General features: G+C 35.7%; 1 protein-coding gene across 13 annotated transcripts in view; it reads right to left on the reverse strand.

Moving 5' to 3' along the window:
- CFTR (CF transmembrane conductance regulator) overlaps positions 1–20,639 on the reverse strand; it is a 318,775-nt gene that overhangs the window by 195,668 nt on the left and 102,468 nt on the right. For all 13 annotated transcript variants that reach the window (XR_008717817.1, XR_008717819.1, XM_055590287.1 and 10 more), the window contains one exon: positions 6–100. Coding sequence is in view for 11 of the 13 variants with exons in the window: in XM_055590287.1 (XP_055446262.1) it covers positions 6–100 (95 nt within the window). In the remaining 2 variants the exon portion in view is untranslated. The remainder of the gene's footprint in view (positions 1–5; positions 101–20,639) is intronic.

Here is a 20,639-nt window from a genome sequence, read left to right on the forward strand (position 1 = left end):
TTCACCTTGCTAAAGAAATTCTTGCTCGCTGACCTCCACTCAGTGTGATTCCACCTTCTCCAAGAACTATGTTGTCTTTCTCTGCAAACTTGGAGATGTCCTATTATCAAAAAATAGAAAGTTAGGAAAAAAAGAAAAAAATAGAAAGTTAGGAATTGTCAGAATGTCAGATCTTAATTTAAAAGGTACATTTTCCTTCAAATATAATCATGTATCAGACTTCTACTTTAACCACAGCAGAAACTGTGAACACCACATCTCAGCTATTTCAAATGCATTTCAATTGGTCAAAACATTGCTGAAATTTCATAAAGTTTTTCTTTAATATTCCAATTGCTATTTATGATCATTAAATAAGAACTGGAAAATATAAAAAGTAAAGTATATGTAAATCTATGGTATGTAAAGATGTGCCATCCACTGACCATTACAAAAACCCAGTGCTATTAACATGCTAATATGCACTTCCTTCCAATCTAAATCCACTCTTTTAAAAGGAAATCTCCAAAGATGAATAAACCTCCTAATAAGGAAACAAAGAGAATATCATTTACATCTCCCTGCAGTATCTAAGCATACTCAGTGGGTGACAATGAGTACAAGGCACCTCCTTTCCACACCTCTCTCACCTACTCCCCCATGAAACAACACAGCTCTCTTCCTCATTCATCCTCCCACCTCATCCTTCTATTCTCTCCCCATCTACTCTGTCTCTCCTGTCACCTTCCTGCGACATGTGTCCTTTCTTCAGTTCATGAGATTTTCCGTGGCAACAACCATGCTAGACATTCTAAAAGATTAGAATTTATAAGAAATTGTGTTCAAATTGCTATCATTGTAAGCCTAACTCAGAAGATAAGCCATAATTCTGGAGAAAGCTAGGAAACATCCCGAAGAATCAATTAACCATTTGAAGATAAAACAATACACAATTAATTGGCAAATTAATTCTTCTGAATATAAAAGTATTATAAAGTAGGTAGAAAATGCTAGAAGGCTTTCTGGAATAGATGAGGTTTGCCCTGAGACTTGAGAATGAGAAGTCAGGTGAATAGTATTCAGGTGCTCAGTGGTAAAGAATCTGCTTGCCAATATGAGAGACACAAGTTCGATCCCAGATTGGGAAGATCCCCTAAAGAAGAAAATGGTAATCCACTTCAGTATTCTTGCCTGGGAAATCCCATGGACAGAGGAGCCTGGCAGGCTACAGTCCAGGGCTGCAAAAGAGTTGAATACGACTTAGCAACTAACTAACAACAACAATTCTTTAGTTTAAAACAAGGTCTTTGCCTTTTATTTTCTCATCCCCGTATAAAATCTCTTTTCTTTTGTTACTACCTTCCTCTCTCTTAAAAATACTCTTCCATTTAAGTTTTCTTTTTTCTTTCACGACCCAGAAGTAGTTCATCTGTTCTCCTTGATCTGACACTAGCATTATCTATATTTAAACTGCCAAAACGGTTACTTTTATTGTTTCTGTTATATACCACATGAAAGTTAAATAGAACTTCATATACAAAACTATAAATTTATAGCTGGTAAATTAGTAATCATTTATATTATGAACTAGCTTACAGCTCCTGTAGGCTGAAACCATGCCAGCCACTGCCTCCAAGGAACTGCTGAGTCAATACTCTTGACCTAAGAGGACCAAACATGATTTTTTTTTTTTAATGTGGTAAAAAAAAAAAAAAAAAAAACACTGACATGTAAGAGAAGATACAGCAGGACCCAGGGGAGCTGGCTACTCAGGCACTGGAGGAGACCAGAGACCCATATAGCACTGCAGAGAGGAGGACCTTCCATAGTTAAAGACCAGGGAAAACAAGAGCTTGATTTCTTTCTACCGGACCAAATTGTTTTGGTTCAACTTATGAACCAGACCACATACCTATGATTCCATCCAAATAACAAGGATTGCAGCTACATTCCACACCCCTGTTTTAAGTCTCAGTCTTGCTAAAGGAGCACACCCAGGAGCACCTCTATCTTGAAACCTTACCTGAGCTGTTCTACGCAGCACATCCTCTGCCCTCGATCTAGAGCAACTGGTAAATCAACTCACAGGTGTATTTCTTCTCTACTGTACCATCTTTCCCTTTGCCATATTCCATTTCCTTTTAGAAAATTAAATCTTTTAGAGGAAAAAATGGATACTTTTTTGTATATGAATAAATTGAGTGTAGGCTTTTGTAAAGGAGACACATTTTCTAACACAATATGAAAAAGTCAGAGGTTGCAAAAATTATTGGAGCTTATTTTTTTTCTCCAAATTTGATTCAATACAGTTTTAGTTAAATCAGATAAAATTTCTAATTTTTAAAATTTAGAAATATCAGTAGTTATCTTGGTGGTATGATTATAACACAGTTATAGATTTGGAGGGTGCAGAATCCTAGCCCAGTGCAACAATTTAACAGATTTGTGGAATGAAGGAAGAAAAGAGGAGAGAATGGGGGAAGGGAAGGTAAACAAATATTAAGCTACAAAGAGAGGTATATATAAGAAAAAGAAAATGAAGAAAGGTGTACAGCCTAGAGAAAGAAAGAAAATGGGGAAAAGAATAATTGTCAGAAGAAGCATATATAAGTAGGAAAAAGCAGGAAGATAGTGGCAGTATAGAGACAAGAAAAATGAAGGGGAAGATAGGAAATGACAGAAGACAAGGAACTACAGTTGACTCTTTAGCAAATATCCCTGGTGAATTCAAATGTCCAAAGAATACAAATGCAATTTATTACAATAATTTTCTTAAGACAATATATAAGAGATTGTTTCAGCCAAATATCTCTCACAGGAGCCTGTAATTCTCATCCTTTCAACAAGCCAAGGAAATAGGAGGGAGAAGGAAACTAAAAAACCTCTTCCTTCTTTCCTACATGAACAGGCTGAAACATAACACTAGAGAAAGAAATCAGAAGATCCTCAAGTGAGGTCAAGTTTTCACACTCAGACTGAATGGAATATCATCAAATTCCTCCAAAAAAAGACCAGAAATAGCACTTCCTTTGAGTATCACTCCTCAAATCCTGGCTTGGAGCTGGTCCAGGGAAAGGAGAAAATGCAATAAGAAAATGAAGATTCAAGGAAGGAACTGCTTGAATGGTTTCTCAGTACCAAGTTAATCTATTTCAATTATAATACAAGCTACTGTTTCCTTTTTATTTTCAGAACAGTATCAAATTTTAAGCTCCTATGACAATGAACTCTGCCCTGTGCCTGGGATGCTCAGCACTCTCAGTCAGTAAGCCATGCCTGCATCCCTGGGATGCCCAGGCCTGCCTGGAATGATGCCTGGTGAGTCAGTCACCTTCTTTGGCCTGGCTTAGACAGAATGGGATTTCTCAGTGTGAAACTTCCACTCATACTTGGGAGAATTTCCAGGTTGGGTGCATTCTTGGAAAATGCCATGAAGAATTGAATCTAAGCATCCTTGCCCCCAGGTCACTGGTAAGCTGAAATCTGAATGATGTTTGTGGTACCCATTTAGAAAGCAGTTGGGATGTCATGTAAACCATGCTAGAGGTGACTGTTCAATAAAGAACAAAGCTGGAATACTCAACTGGATGGCATGGGACCCGGGATTTGAACCCTGGTCTATAAGCTATTGTGACATCTCAGTTACTTAAAAGCTTTGTAATTTAATTCCCCTAAGCATAACCTGGGTGCAATTATAGCCCATCTTTTATAAAGGTGCTCAGTATGAGAATTAGAAACATGGTATATACAAAGAAATTCAATAAATATAAATAAAAGAGATGAAATGTGCCAATCTAAATGGAATATTTTTAATTCTAAAATAAAACTTAAAACAAAATAGAAAATATGAATGGCAACATTGACCACAGAACACAGTGACCTATTTTCCAGCTGTTTCCATTAATAACTAGATAAGTAGCTTTGGGCAAGTCTCTTCTGGGCTTCAGTTCTCCATCTATAAAAGGGGATAATAGTACCTTCCCTTAACAGGTTCAAAAATTTGACGTAATTTAATATAAAGAGCTTGGTCCATAAATCACACTCAAACATTGGTGATGTACAGTTTTAGAATGAGATGTTTACCAATGATTTGTATACATCATTCATTTCCATTTGGCCTTGAATAAAATGTTCACCTGATGTAATACTATGCCCCACTCTCCTACTAAAGGAAAAGCAAATTCTAATTAGTCTGAAAATATAGCCTTTATTCATATTATCATAAAAATGTACAAGGGATAATGCAGGGGAAAAGAATTGGACTGAGATTGGAAGTCCTATGTTCAAGTCCTAACTTTGTATGTCTTCTCCAAGTGTACTTTTGTTGAGGTTGCTATGTACACATATTTTGAAACTTACAGTTCAAGGTTCTTAAGAGTGACACCATATTCTTAAGAGTGACACCAGATTAGATCTAGATACTTTCCAAATGCTACCACTTTGAAGATGGCTGTTTAATTTTATTTAACATTTTGTTGTTATTGTTCAGTCGCTAAGTTATATCCAATTCCCTCATGACCCTATGGACTATATAGTCTGCCAGGCTCTTCTGTCCATTGGAAAGTCTAAAAATAAAATAAAATTAAAAAAAAAAAAAAAAGAATAATGTTGAAGTAAATACAATAAAGGAAAAGAGTGATTTAGCTACAAAAAAAAAAAAAGAATACTGGAGCAGCTTGCCATTTATCCATGCTATATTGTGCTATGATAGTTTTATTCATTGTATTATCTCCTCAATATAAAATAATCAAGGGGGGCCTAGGGAAGGCCAATTCTTTACCTTCTATTTTCCAAGAAGTGTTTTCACACTTTTAGGATGATTCTGTAGTATTTGATTTGAAATTTCCACTATCATATGTTTTTAGCAGTACAAATAAACAAGACTATTTTTAAATCCCTACATTTTTCTGCTAATTAACTAAGATACTACTGAATGAATACCTAGTTAGACAAATAAATACTTTAGTTATCAACACTACAGTAACCTTCTTCGTGAGTCAACATAAGAATTCTGTAAGAAAATAGATGGACACAAGCTGCTTCCAAGGAAGCTCTGTGCTCAAATTCACTTCTCCAAATTTTTTTGCAGTCTGGACTAGACTGGACTGGAAGTGTAAGAATTTGTATTTCAAATTATATAGTTCTATCAAATGTTCTATGACCTTCCCTGGCATTTGATACCAAAAAAAAAAAAACAAACAAACAAAAAACATACACACACACACTCTGATAAAACCGTTGTACATAAATCATTGAGATTTTGTGATTTTTATTTCTATAAGATATATTTTTTTAATTTTATTTTATTTTTAAACTTTACAATATTGTATTAGTTTTGCCAAATATCGAAATGAATCCACCACAGGTATACCTGTGTTCCCCATCCTCAATCCTCCTCCCTCCTCCCTCCCCATACCCTCCCTCAGGGTCATCCCAGTGCACCAGCCCCAAGCATCCAGTATCTTGCATTGAACCTGGACTGGCGACTCGTTTCATACAAGATATTATACATGTTTCAATGCCATTCTCCCAAATCTCCCCACCCTCTCCCTCTCCCCTGATGTATAGATCAGTCTATAAGATATATTCTTATTAGTAGGATAGCTTGGCCATTGGTATGTCTTCTTTCTTTTTAAGAGAGGCTGTTGCCAGAATCCTTACCAAACCACATTTAAAAGTTAGACTTCCAAAGTTGCAGTTTCCCCAGCAAGATCTGAGAGTTCCCTTTTCCTCAAATCATCACCTACAATAGCTATTATATTTATACAAGGTATGAGATAAGCATCTAGTCTTATTTTCTTTTACTATTACAGTAAACATGATTTATTAAATAAATGATGTTTCCAATTAATTTAAATATTATCTATCATCATCTCACATTTCCAAAGATCTGCTTCAGGACTATTTGGTTCCTTCTATTTCTACAATAATAATCTGCTGAGTTTTTGGTGTTTAGGTTTTTTAATGGCTTTAAGTAAGATTTAATACCTGACAAAGCACAATCCTTCTTCATAAATTGTGGTCTCTTTTTGCTCAGTCTCCTATATAACAATATTAACAATAAAAACAATGTAAGTAAGAATGCTAATAAGAGCTAATATATATTGAGTGTTTACTAGGTATCAGGTACTGTTTTAAGTCCTTTATGAGTGTTAACTTTTTAAATGCTCATCACAATCCTATCCCCCTTATAAACATGAGAAAATTCAAAGTTAGAAAAGGTAAATGTCATTCCAAAGATAACACAGCCAAAAAACAATAGAGGCAGGATTCAAACTAAGGCAATTTGTCTACAAAGCATGGACTCTAAACTCCTTTTGGTATTTCCTCCCACATGAAATATACTTTAGTAAAATTCTGAAAACAATCTTATTCAGATGTATTTGCAGTTTCATTAAATATAAACATAAGTTTGAGTGCAATTTGCATCTTAGGATGCTGCTGGTGCTACTCAGTCGCTTCAGTCGTGTCTGACTCTGTGTGACCTACAGACCGGAGCCCACCAGGCTCATCTGTCCGTGGGAGTCTCCAGGCAAGAACAGTGGAGTGGGTTGCCACGCATTCACTCCTCCAGGGGATCTTCCCAACCCAGGGCTCGAACGCACAGCTCTTTTGTCTCCTGTACTGTCAGGGCCGGGCGGGGGGTCGGAGGGGTTCCTCACCACTAGCACCACCTGGGAAGACCCTCTTAGGATGCTAACTCTTATTAAAAATCATGATCTTTCCATTAATTCAGTTCTTGTTTTAGATCTTTCAATAAGATTTTCTGATCTTCTATATACATGTTCTGTAAATTTCCTATCAGATTTATCCTTAAGTATTTTATCATTTTCTACTAGTGTGAATTGAAGAGCTTTTTATTTCCATTTCTAGATTGTTATTGCTAACATAGAGAAGAGCTAATTATTTTTATATGCTTATCTACTATTCAGCCATCTTATCATATTCCTTTATCAATTCTGGCCGAGTTTTGCTCTCTGCTTTTGCTAGAATCTCTTGGGGGTTTTTTAGGTGAACATTTTTTTTTTCAGAAACATGTAACGTTCTTTTTTTAAGACAAACAATTAAATTTTACCATTTAAAATAATGCTTACTTTGGAATGTTTGGTTAAAAAAGTTACAAAGTTTTTTAAAATGAAGTTTTCTTCTATTCTTACTTTGAATTTTTATTACAAATCACTGCTAAATTTATGTAAGATTCTTTTAGCATCCACTGACCTTGTTACATGGTTTTTGTTCATTGTCAATATACAAATTATTAATATATCATATTTATAAATTGTTTATATTGAAGCACTCATATTTCTATTCATGAATCTTGCTTGATCATCTTTTCATGCCATGCTGAATCCTATTTATTAATACTTTATTTAATAGTATTTTATTTAAATATCTATATTCCTAAGTATGATTAACTACAGTTTTCTTTTTTATATAACTTTTCAGATTTTGATACAAATAATCTTCTTGCTTTAGAAAATGAAGAGTTTTTCATTTTTGTCTATAATTTGGTATAGTTTAAATAATATAGGAAGTTATGCTATTAAAGGTGAAATATAATCCAGCTATGCAATTATCTACTGATAGTGTCTTTTTAAGTAATACACATTGAACTATCTTTACAGTGATAATCTGTCTATTCAAGTTTGTTTCTTTCTTCAATTTTGATCATTTGTATTTCCTTAGTAAATCATCCAGTTCCTCTAAGTTTTAAATCTGTTTCAACAGAATTCAACTTTTAATAATAATTTTAATCTTGCTCATATTTTTGCTTAAGTTTCTTTGTTATTCCTAATATTGTAAGTCTTTTCTTGACTACAAACAAGGATAGATTCAACAGGTTTATTGATCTTTTCAAAGAACTGGCTTTAGGAATTATATTGTCTTTCATTTCTCTGTTGGTTTTCTCCTTCATTAAATTAAATTTTGATCATTACTTACTCCGTTTTAACTTTTTATTTAGTTCCTTCTTTAAAATTCTCAAGAAAAATATAAATGTTGTATATTTTTAGCCTTATTTCTTAATAATAAAGGTATTTAGAGCTAAAAATCTTCTGAGTGCAGTCATGTTCTACAGATTGTTATATGAAGCATTCTAGGTTTCAAATAGTTTATAGTCAGTCAGGAGATTTTACCTTTCCAAGTATTTGTCTTCAACTTACCTGGCTTAATTATACCTAAATAGATGTAGTTTTTACCAAGCATAACATGTTTTGTCATTCTCATTAGAACCTATGTCTTAAGAAGAAGCTAAGCAACTATAAAAAAAAAAAAAGTTTGAGTGGACAAAGAGTAATATTAGAAGGTCTAACATGTATTTCCTAAAATTTTAATGGATTTTTACAGATCTTCAATAGCAAAACTGAAAAACTGGGGCTTGGGCTAAATTTAGCTTAAGAGGAGAGATCTTCAAACATATTTTAAAAAGATCTAATCTGATATGAAATGTAAAGGTATTGTTTGTTGTTTTAGCAAACTGAAGTTGTTTTAAGCATTAGATAAGACTTTATCCTCTAGCACTACTTTCCTCAATAATATTTTAATGGTATATAAAATATTTTCATTTATTAGTATATCTAACCAGAAGCTATTACAACTGCTATCCAAAATATTCATTATAATGACTGGAGTATAGAAATACACATACATTTGAATATAAATACATATATAAACACATATAGATTGCCTTTTTACACATCTGTATATATGTGCGTATATATGTACATACATGTGCATATAATACATATGTGCCTGTGTACATATGGCATGCATACAAATATGCAGGCGTTTATTCAGCTTGATCTCTATCATCCACTATTATGGTGCTAAGAAAAGAGAAGTCTGCAATAAGTAAAAGAGGATTATTGTTTTATGAATTAGATTACTATTTCTCTCATCAAAAAAAATTTTTAAATATGTGAAAGATAATGGAGTTCTTAACAAACAAGTTGTCTCACTTTCCAAAGGTTTATCCTCTTCAATCCTGTTAATATAACATAATGAGAGCTGACTGATCGAGAGGGCTCATTGTATCCCATGACCCTAAAATATACAAAAGTCAAGTTTTTTCTCACTTGATAGAGGACAGCTTGACCAAAGAACATGTGATCCAAAGTACTCTAAACAATTCAAGTTCATTCAATCCAACTGATCGTATCACACCCCTGTTTAAAACATCACAAAACAAACAAACAAAAAAATATACTGGATCCTTGTAAGCTCCAGAATAAAATCCAAACTTCAAAACATGGCATACAAAATGTTTCCCAGCTCACTTCTTCATCCTCACCTCCCAGCACACATCCAAATACATCTTGACCCCTGGCCACACTGAAGTTTTATTGTGCTCCAAATTTACCACATCTTTCACCATCTGCACCTGCTGGTTCCTCTATTGAGATGACTTTCCTCTACTTCTTAATCTGGCAAATTCCTTTAAGGTCAATAAAAATTTAATATCCTCCATAAAGTCTTCCATTATGTTAAAAGGCATGTTCCTATGTGTTTTAAGAGCTGTTTATGTTCCTATGTAAGAACTTTCATCTCTTTTCTTATTGTCTGTTTACATTATCTTTATCCTCAAAGACTGCAAGCTTCTCAAGGACAAAGACAGAATTATTATTTGTTCTATGCTTTGGGAGCCAGGACAGATTTAAGATATTATTGGCATATGTTCTAAACAGTGAATAAAGTATTTTAGGCAACTTAGAGATGGTTAAGATTAATCCTCTGCCTTCAGAAGCTTACAATCTGCAGCCTACCAGGGACAACTTAATGAAAGACCTGGATTTTGAGTTAAGATGTGGCTCCATGCCTGAGAACTTCGTGTCTTCCTCATCCAACTTTACCAAGTCTGCCCCCAACTTACCTCTCTGGCAAGGTTGACAAACTGTAATAAGACACCAGAACACATTCATTAACCCTCAACCCTGAATATTCATTGGTAGGACTGCTGCTGAAGCTCCAACACTTTGGCCACCTGAAGTAAAAAGCCAACTCAATGGAAAAGACCCTGATGCTGGGAAAGACTGAAGACAAAGGCAGAAGGGGATGACAGAGGATGAGATGGTTAGATAGCATCACTAACTCAATGAACATGAACTTGAGCAAACTCCAGGAGATGGTACAGGACATAAGAACCTGGCGTGCTACAGTCCATGTGGTTGCAAACATTCAGACATGACTTAGCAACTGAACAATGACAATAAATACTGTCATTTTAAAAGTAGATTGTGATGTGAGATTAAACAGATAGATTAAACAGAATGGAACAGAATAAATATTTCACAAACAAACATGTAGATCAGAACCTAGCATAAAAGTGTCAGAATGACAAATTATAGAGAAAGGAGAAACTGCTCAAAAATTGATCCTGGGACAAATGGATCTCCCTATGGAAGATAAAATTAGACCCCTAGCTCACACCAAATACAAAAATTAATTCCAGCGGTTTTTAGTCCTAAATGTAAAAATTGAAGCTAAAAATACTAAGAATATATTAAAAATATATTTTTATCATTTGTGTTAGAATGTCTTAAAGAAAAGATAAAGAACAAACCATAAAGAAATACACAGATACAATTTGTTATATGAAAATCAAAAGTCTATTTAACAAAAGGCTTAGTGCAAAATATACATTGCATCACCTCCCATCCATAAAGGATAGTAATGCAATGTATTTAACTGTCTTAGTCCAGTCCTTCCAAGCTGTAGATACCAAGAAAGTATTAAACATGAAATTATCTTATTATGGGAAATACTTGTATAAAAGAAAATAGGAAGGGAGGCAAGGAAGGCTGGGAGGGGTGTCAGACCTCGATGCAGTTTCAACCCCCCAAGTGAAGGAGAGAAGGACAGAAGCTTGAATGGAAAGACATCAAAACACAATCTAAGCAAGGTTTGACAGAGCCATCTAGAAGTCTCTGAGCCAAAATCCGTAAATAAATAAGTCCCATGTCTTTCAGACACAAGATCTGCTTCAGTATCCATGCCATACTTGATCAATCACGGTAAGCAGCCTGTGGAAGGAGTAGTCGCAAAACAAACTCTGAAAATGAATGATTTCAACTCACAATGATGGACTCTCGTACAATTACATTCCCTACAACAGTGGTGCATAAGGCACATCTCTCAGCTGCTACAAACTTAGCAACACAATCGACATAGGATATGAAGTCAAACAGCTAACAAATATAACCTCACAAGCAGTCAGGGAATTGCAAATTAGAACAGTGAAGAAATATGGGGACTTCCCTGGTGGCACAGTGGACAAGAATCTGCCTGCCAATGCAGGGAACACAGATCCAATCCCTGGTCCAGGAAGATTCCATATACCACGGAGCAACTAAAGCTCATGTGCCACAGCTACTGAGCCCAAGCACCACAGCTACTGAAGCCTGAATGCTTTAAGGCCTGCAAGTCACAACCAATGAGCCCCGTAAAGCAACTACTGACACCACGTGCCCTGGAGTCAGCAATCTGCAGCCTCTGAGCCCCCATTCCACAACTACTGAAGCCATGTGCCTAGAGCCTGTGCTCTGTAACAAGATAAGCCACTGCAATGAGAAGCCCGTGTACCCCAACGAGAAAGTAGCTCCCAATCTCCACAACTAGAGGAAGCATACATGCAGCAACGAAGACCCAGTACAGTCAAAAATACATAAAGGTAAAAAAAAAAAAAGAAATACGACTTTTTACAACTTAGAATGGCAAAACTTCAAGTCTCTGTTAGTAAGAAGCATTTTCAAAGATTGAGGAAATAGGAACACTCATAAATGGCTAGTGGTAGTGTAAATCAGAACAGCTGCTTTAAAGTGCAATTTGGCAGTGTCTAGTGATATTGGCAGAAAGTGAAGTGGAACTAAAAAGCCTCTTGATGAAAGTGAAAGTGGAGGGTGAAAAAGTTGGCTTAAAGCTTAACATTCAGAAAACGAAGATCATGGCATCCGGTCCCATCACTTCATGGGAAATAGATGGGTAAACAGTGGAAACAGTGTCAGACTTTATTTTTCTGGGCTCCAAAATCACTGCAGATGGTGACTGCAGCCATGAAATTAAAAGATGCTTACTCCTTGGAAGGAAAGTTATGACCAACCTAGATAGCATATTCAAAAGCAGAGACATTACTTTGCCAACAAAGGTTCGTCTAGTCAAGGCTATGGTTTTTCCAGTGGTCATGTATGGATGTGAGAGTTGGACTGTGAAGAAGGCTGAGCACTGAAGAATTGATGCTTTTGCACTGTGGTGTTGGAGAAGACTCTTGAGAGTCCCTTGAACTGCAAGGAGATGCAACCAGTCCATTCTGAAGGAGATCAGCCCTGGGATTTCTTTGGAAGGCATGATGCTAAAGCTGAAACTCCAGAACTTTGGCCACCTCATGCGAAGAGTTGACTCACTGGAAAAGACTCTGATGCTGGGGGGGGGGGATTGGGGGCAAGAGGAGAAGGGAACGACAGAGGATGAGATGGCTAGATGGCATCACTGACTCAATGGACGTGAGTCTCAGTGAACTCCAGGAGTTGGTGTTGGACAGGGAGGCCTGGCGTGCTGAGATTCATGGGGTCACAAAGAGTCGGACACGACTGAGCGACTGATCTGATCTGATCTGAGTGATATTGGAACTTGCCTGGAGAATCCCAGGGATGGGGGAGCCTGGTGGGCTACCGTCTCTGGGGTCGCACAGAGTCGGACACAACTGAAGCAACTTAGCAGCAGCAGCAGCAGAAAAGCAGAGACATTACTTTGCCAACAAAGGTCCGTCTAGTCAAAGCTATGGTTTTTCCGGTAGTCATGTATGGATATGAGAGTTGGACTATAAAGAAAGCTGAGTGCCGAAGAACTGATGCTTTTGAACTTTGGTGTTGGAAAAGCCTCTTGAGAGTCCCTTGGACTGAAAGGAGATCCAACCAGTCAATCCTAAAGGAAATCAGCCCTGAATATTCATTGGAAGGACTGATGCTGAAGCTGAAACTCCAATACTTTGGCCACCTGATGCAAAGAACTGACTCATTGGAAAAGACCCTGATGCTGGGAAAGATTGAAGGCAGGAGGAGAAGGAGAAGACAGAAGATGAGATGGTTGAATGGCATCACTGACTCGATGGACATGAGTTTGAGTAAGCTCCAGGAGTTGGTGATGGACAGAAAAGCCTGGTATGCTGCAATCTATGGAGTCACAAAGAGTCAGACACGACTGATCGACTGAACTGGCTGACTAAAATATTAGAACAACCTAAATGTATGTCAATAACAAGGTGAATAAATAAAATGTTACACATAAGCACCATATAGCAAATGAAAAGAATGAAATAGAGTTTCTACATCTAAATAGTATAGCTAGACCTCAAAAAGGTAATAGGAGCAAAGAAAGCAAGCTGAAGAATGATGTGTACAAATTATACTATTTACACAAATTTTGAAGCCACACAAAACTATTAAGTATTGTTTATAGATAAATATATTTAGTGTAAATTCATTTAAATGCATTGAAAAATATGTATCACATTTGTAATAATAACTGCTCGAAGCTTGGGGTTTATGAAGAATGATGTTGAGGATTTAGGGAAATGTTCTTCAAATTCATCCAGAGCTCTAACAATAAAGAAAACAGGGATATTGTCAAATGGATGTTTCCATATCTAGAACAGATGCTAGTGATACAGATTACTTTGTAAAACACGAAACTAAAGATTCCTGCATCTGAAAAAGATTTGATGTTCTCAACCAACACATTTGACCTTCTTTTCTGGAATTAAATCATTTTTGAAGAAAAATGCATCAATGTGGATAATTTAATAAGTATCTCAAAGATTATAATTAATAGAAAGCTGTTCAGATTGAAGTGAAACAAAATAGTAGGGCTAGACTGAAGAGAACTGTGAATAAGCCTTGTCCTTTAAGATCAAATACATTAATAACATCAATATCCTGCTAATGTGAGTACTTATTCTGATTACTTTATTGTTCATTTGTAGAGTTCTTTATTAGTATTTAGCTTCTATTTGATTTAACATAAAACACTTTGTTTTGAATACACTGTTAAACATTTATCTTTGCTGACTACTAAAGGCACTCCAATCTGGTGCTATATTTATCTTAAGGGTGTTGGTTTTCAGCCTTGGTGCTATCATGAGTTTAAAAAGCAGTACAGAGCATGAGCTGCTCAGAGAAGCTTTGTACCCAGAGACAAACGATTTCTCTTTGCCTGCACTGCAACTTCTCTGGAGTTCTCGTGGAGTTACCCATAAAAACTGTTGGAGGAAATCATTGATTGGAATTAAAGTACAAGGCTGGGCTTCCCAGGTAGCTCGAATGGTAAAGAAGCTGCCTGCAATGCAGGAGACCGTGGTTCGATCCCTGGGTTGGGAAGATTCTCTGGAGCAGGGCATTGCAACCCACTCCAGTATTCTTGCATGGAAAATCCCATGAACCAGAGGAGCCTGGTGGGCTACAGTCCATGGGGGGTCTCAAACAGTCAGACACAACTGAGCACACACATACACACACAAGCTAGAGGACATGATTTGATTACTTATACAAAAATTAGCTATTGAGATTTTTTTAAACCTAAGTCAAAATAAATCAAATTTAAAAATTGTGATCAATTAGTTTTCTTATTAAAGGAGACCTTGAAAAATATTTCTTTGTAACCACCCTACACTGCCATTTTAATAAATTTCTCAGCAGTTTACCTAAAAATAAAATCAAATATCTGGATCATTGGTTTTCAAAGTTATTTATTTTGACCAATTATTTTCATAATTATTTCAGACCAATTATTTCAGAATCACCTAGGGAGTTTGTAAAAACTGCTGCACCTATTCTTACTCAGAAGAAATAGACCAGAGTGCAGGAATCTGCATTTTAACATGTGATTTTCATGCCTGCTTGAACCTGTTCTTTTGGCTAACTTCCTTTACAGCATGCTGGTCAGAAAAGCAAATGTCAACTTCAAAGGATTCTGTGCACATAATATACTAAGTCTGTTTGAGATTGTAAAGCACTTGAAAATACTTCGATAAAGAGTACCAGAGAGGGTCAAAGTAATATTATAATAAAAGTCCAATAAAGATTAACTTATTTTATTATTTAGAAGTACATAACATACCCCATGTTATGGACATACTTTTTACACAAATGTGTATCACTTTATTTTTTTAAATGCATCTAAATTTCGTCACCTGGTATTATTCAACTGAGCCAGACAAATCAGAAGCTATTAAAAGAGGAACTGCTAATACAAAGCTCATTAACTCTGTCTTGAACATATCAGAGAAACAGTAGAGGGTATTATATTGAGAGAGAAAGAACTTTAAAAAAAGGGTGGAGTGTTACATTAACTGGCCCTGTGTAATTATGCAATATTTGCTGAGTACATTCGAGCTTCCTGTGACTTTGTAGATAGGAAAATACCATAAACCTTGTTTTATACCTGTATTATCACTCTTCAGAACAACCTTGACAATACAGCTGCTTGTGGTAAGGGAGGATGGTAAGAAGCTTGGGTTGAGGGAACATGAACTTTAGAAGCAGTGCTATTCAATAAGGAATGTTTGTAACCAATCTTTAGACAGTTAAAGCCATTGTTATTAATGTTTAATAATTATTAAGCACTTGTATTGTGCTTTATGTACAAGGACACTAGGCAAGGAGGAGGAAGGAGAAAAGAAGTGTTGGAGGAACAGAGGAAAGGGGAAGGGAAAGGAGAGGAAGAAGAGAATTTGAGAAAGCCCAAGAGCACACTGTAAAGAGAAAAAGAACGAACTAACTATTTTTGCACAAAGCTGCTGTAAACGTGGATATAGCTCTGCATGATATGTATCAACACAGGGAAGTTAACTTCTACAGCAGGAAATGTACACGAACAGATTCATAAAGGAGCCTGTTGGCCCAAGTCAAACTTGATTACAAATAACTGTGCATACAAATATTGGCTAAAGATTAGTCCTTATCAGAAAGTGTAGGAAGTAAGAACTTTTTATCAACTTGAAATATAAAAGCTCTTCTTTCACTGGGCTTTGGTACTAAGTCATAGCAGAAAACTGAAATAAACTGAAATTCCAATGTATTTGTTATTGGACCCAACACAAGTACAAAAAGCACTATTATAATAGATGTTACAGTCTTTGTCACCAATATTAAACTATTGTTTAATACTCAGATATATATATATATATATATATATATATATAAACACATACATGGTTTTATATATGAATTTGAAAGTATATACATAATTCTATTAATATCTCTATGCCTTTTGATGTCTATTTCTGTATGTGTGTAGGCCTATATTTGTATTTGAAAATGAATAATGTAAGCATTTTTAAAGGAATAGCTTTGAAATGCAGGGCTTTAAGGTATTTCGGGGTAAGTGTTTCCAAGGAAGTAAAGTTAGAAAAGATACTTGAGACAAATAATTTTATTTATTGTATTCTAGCTCTACATTAGACTCATTTAACTACAGATTTCTTTTTTTTTTTTACTATTATTTTTTTTTAATTTTATTTTATTTTTAAACTTTACATAATTGTATTAGTTTTGCCAAATAACTACTGATTTCTGAACTCCAGATTTCAGATTCTCTGGAATGAATGACCCTTAACAACCTAGTTTTGAAAAGCTCTCTACATGATTTTGATTCAATTGGTCTAAGAATTGGCATTTAAGAATCTACTCATTCCTTAACTATCTCTTCCAGGTCTACCCGCCCAAGATGCTGGGACAAATCCAATCTGTGAAAAGCACTCCTTTCTTAGAACTTCGCTGGCACATGACTGTGCTGCCCTGCAGTTGATCCTGCTCTGGAGCTCCTCACAGGTCTCCCAGGTCTCTAGAACTAGGACTCCTCAGGAGCTGAGCTTGCGTACTACCTCACCCATCACCTCTGAAGAAATCCTATGAAAATCCTTATTCTTTCTACAGGTGACTTTGGAGAACCAGCTGTTCAACTTGCCCTGATCAGGCTTCCTCCCTGAACTGACTGCCCTTCTACTTGGCCACCTACTGTATTTTAAATTTGAGGTCATGAGGCATGAAGAAAAGATTCTGCCCCAGTGCTGGCAAGGAGAAAAAAGTTTACTTGGGAGAAGATGAAAAAAATTTTCCTGACCTTTAAATTTCAAGCGTGTTTTTTTATGTTCTTTCTCAAGCCTTTATCAAGTGTAGTAGAAAAGCTTTTGTATACTCATATATAAATAATATGTATAATATATATTTTAGAAAACTTATGAATTTTTGCCTAACTAAAAAACTTATGGCATTTTGATTCCACTTGCTTGACTTAATATGAATAGAATGCTAGATCCTATTTAGAAATCTAGAATCTAGAATGCTAGATTTCTGTTTAAAAAAGAAGATATGCATCAAGCAACAAAGGTTTACTGTATAGCACAGTGAACTACAGTCAATATTTTATAATACTTTACAAAGGAAAATAATCTCAAAAATAATATATGTGTGCATGTATAACTGAATCATCTTGCTGTGCCCTTGAAAAATTGTAAGTCAACTATACTTCAATAATACATATATGTATACATATTAAGAAAAAAATAAAAAATACATTTCAAGTGTTAGGATAGGTGATTTTCCCAAGATCCAGGAGTACAGATTTTAAGAATATGGTAGCTTGATACGTCATTTATAGGAAAACAAGTCATAACCTCCTCTTTCACAAAGGCAGCCTTACAATCCCAATGGTTTAATAATACTGTTACAATCATAGTGAGATTAACCAGTCTAAAGTTCTAACTCAAAATCTGCAGTATTCAATGCAGAAGGCATTAGCGTCTAAGAATTTCTAATACACAATCCTAATCAAGCATAGCAAAAAAAAAAAAAAGGTAAGTCAGAAGATCTGGATTCTCTCACTGGTCTCATCAATTATGAGACATATGATTCCAATAAGTCTCTTAAATTTTCACTTCTTACACTTTAAAATGTGAACAATATTTCATAAATGTGTAACCACATCTCCATTATCTCCCTCCAGTTTGTGTGTTACACTGGCTAAATCTTCCTAAAACACTGTTTTTATTATGGCACTCTCCCCAGTGAGGGAAGTCACCATGGAAGATACTGTGGACCCACCTGCTCCCCGCCCAGGGTTCCTACCTGTGCTCCCACTAAGCACCACGTTTCACCAAATCCTCTGCAGCTGGAGTGTTGCGTGAGAATTGGATTGCCCCAGGTATATGTAATATGAAAGTCAAGTGTGGAGGACTCTGCCTTTCTGCCTTTTTTGGCTATTTGGTTTAATTGCTGGCAAGTGCAGAGACAGAAATCATGATCTGAGTGTTTTCTCCCAGTTCAGCTCTCACCATATACCCCTTCTTTTCCAGACTCTACCCTTGTTGCACTGCCTAGAGTTCCCCTTAAAGTGCACTGTTTTCGCTCGACTCCAGCCCATTTCATCCTATACCCCAGCCACGCCAAACTGACTCTAGGTACAAAGGTTCAACGAACGTTCTCTGCTAGCTCCAGGTCTTGTACATTCTGTTCTCTTTCTGGAATGTTCTCCTGTTCTTCATTCAGATGATTCTTACTCATCCATCATCTCTCACCTTAGCTGTCACTTCCTTCAGGGAAACCTCATCTACCCATCTAAGACCAGATTAAGTCCTGTTTCCATATACCACATGAGAATCTTACATTAACCAATATGCTAGAACTTAACAAACTGCACTGGCTTTACTTGCTTATCTTCACCAGAATGAAAGACCCTTGAGGACAGGGATTGCTCCTATTCACCAATAATCCCCAGAGTTTGATGTCCTTTGTTCAATGATTGCACTCACAGATATTTACTACACAAGTGAATATATATCTGTGTGTGTGTGTGTGTGTTTTGTGTATGTGTATATACATTTTCCCCCAAAATACTGTAAGTCAAAAACTCATAACAAACAGGATCCTTGTTATACTTGCACGCAGTATTCAGAGTGCCTAACATATACTGTGTCCACAGAGGAAACTCAATAAATATTCATTGAGATCAAATTTTTAATTTATGAAATTTGAATCATGGATACTTAAACTTTCTAAATAAAAATTAGGTATTACAGATTTGGCCTCAAATATATTCTTGATAATACAATTGCCATTTCAAAGGCTATTTTTGTCTAGAGAATACTTTTACACTCAATTTTTAGAAAAACTAAGTTTCCCTTCCTGGAAAGGCCTTTATGAATATTATTACCAAGTTCTAAGTTTATAGTAAAGTCTAAAGTTCTCTTAAATATAAGTGTAAAATCTTCTCTCGATCTTGTCTAATTAGCCATTGCTACAAAACAGAAAACTCCAAGGGTGTGGGGTCCGGAATACTAATTCTTCAAGAGGATGAAACATCAGGCTTATCTATAAGATACAGCATGGCTTTGACCTTTGGAAAACTTAGCTAATTTTTTTGTTTGATTTTTAATATGAAAGCCTGGCTTAACTTTCTGAATTTCATTATCTATTCATGAGCTAGCTTGATCCCACACAGTTATAATTAAATTTTTATACTACTGTTCTGTGGATTTGCCCACCTCTTAGGAAGAAGGGCAGTCTTTGGGTTATTCTGGATTTAGAGATGTCAGAACTGTCATTTAAGTTAATAATTAGTTCCAGAATTGCAATCGTAATTCCTAAAAGTTAGTTCATACTTTTAGAATTTAGCACAGGCTCATCTCGATTGCAAACTCTACAGAAAGCTGTCACTAGATAACTAGAAAGTGACAATTCAAAAGACCAATGTATGCAAAAACACTCAGCACAGCACTACTGACTTGTGCCCTCCCAATGGACGTTAGCTAGTATTTATTTTTTAAGTTTCAGGGTTCAAATGATGTGAAATAATAGTCAGTTCAGGAAACACTATGGTGTTCCTGCTTGGTCCTGGTTCCATAGTATTATAAAATAAAGGTATTTGCTTCATATTACAATAAGTAAATGGCAGTGCTTTCAAACTTAATTACCTATCAGTAGAAAATGACAGGTGGATCAAGGTACAGTCACTTGGTGTGCTTTATTCTGGTTTAGGGAACATAGTTCAGTGTGTTTCAAATATCTGTTTTCAATGTTTATTATATCTTGGCTACTACTGAATGCAAATGTTAATTTGTATGGCATCTTTTTATTTACACATCTCCCAAGTGAACATTCCTGAATTCTCCTACAATTGTGGATTGACCACCCAAAAGTTAAGCCTCTGTTCAATGCAGGTTAGTTTTGGCCAGATCTGAAGATCCAGGGGTCAAATTCAAATTTAATTAGTCTTGTGGTATGTGTAAGATGGAATTTATTTTCCAGAAGAGTTAACTCATTTCTTTGCTTACTTCCCTCCCAAGTTTTTCATATTTCTTGCCAATTTCCCTCCCAAGTTTTTTTTCCTCTTAATAATTTCTTGCCAACTTCCCTCCCATTTTTTTTTCTTCTAGTGACTTAAATATGAAGACTGCATAGTAGAAGGGAAAACACAAACAGATTTTACATCTGCAACTTACATAGTAAATATTTTTTATTACAATGTATATGTAATGGCTGTCTTGACAAATATTTACCTAATGAAGACCATTTTGTGGTTACAAAAGGATTGCAACAACTTTGTGGAAACCAATTACATATACTAAGCCTCTGATCTCTTCTTATACCCCCCACCCCACATCCCACCACACACAA

Source organism: Bubalus kerabau, chromosome 8, assembly GCF_029407905.1.
Source record: "Bubalus kerabau isolate K-KA32 ecotype Philippines breed swamp buffalo chromosome 8, PCC_UOA_SB_1v2, whole genome shotgun sequence".
Lineage (NCBI taxonomy): Eukaryota > Metazoa > Chordata > Mammalia > Artiodactyla > Bovidae > Bubalus > Bubalus kerabau.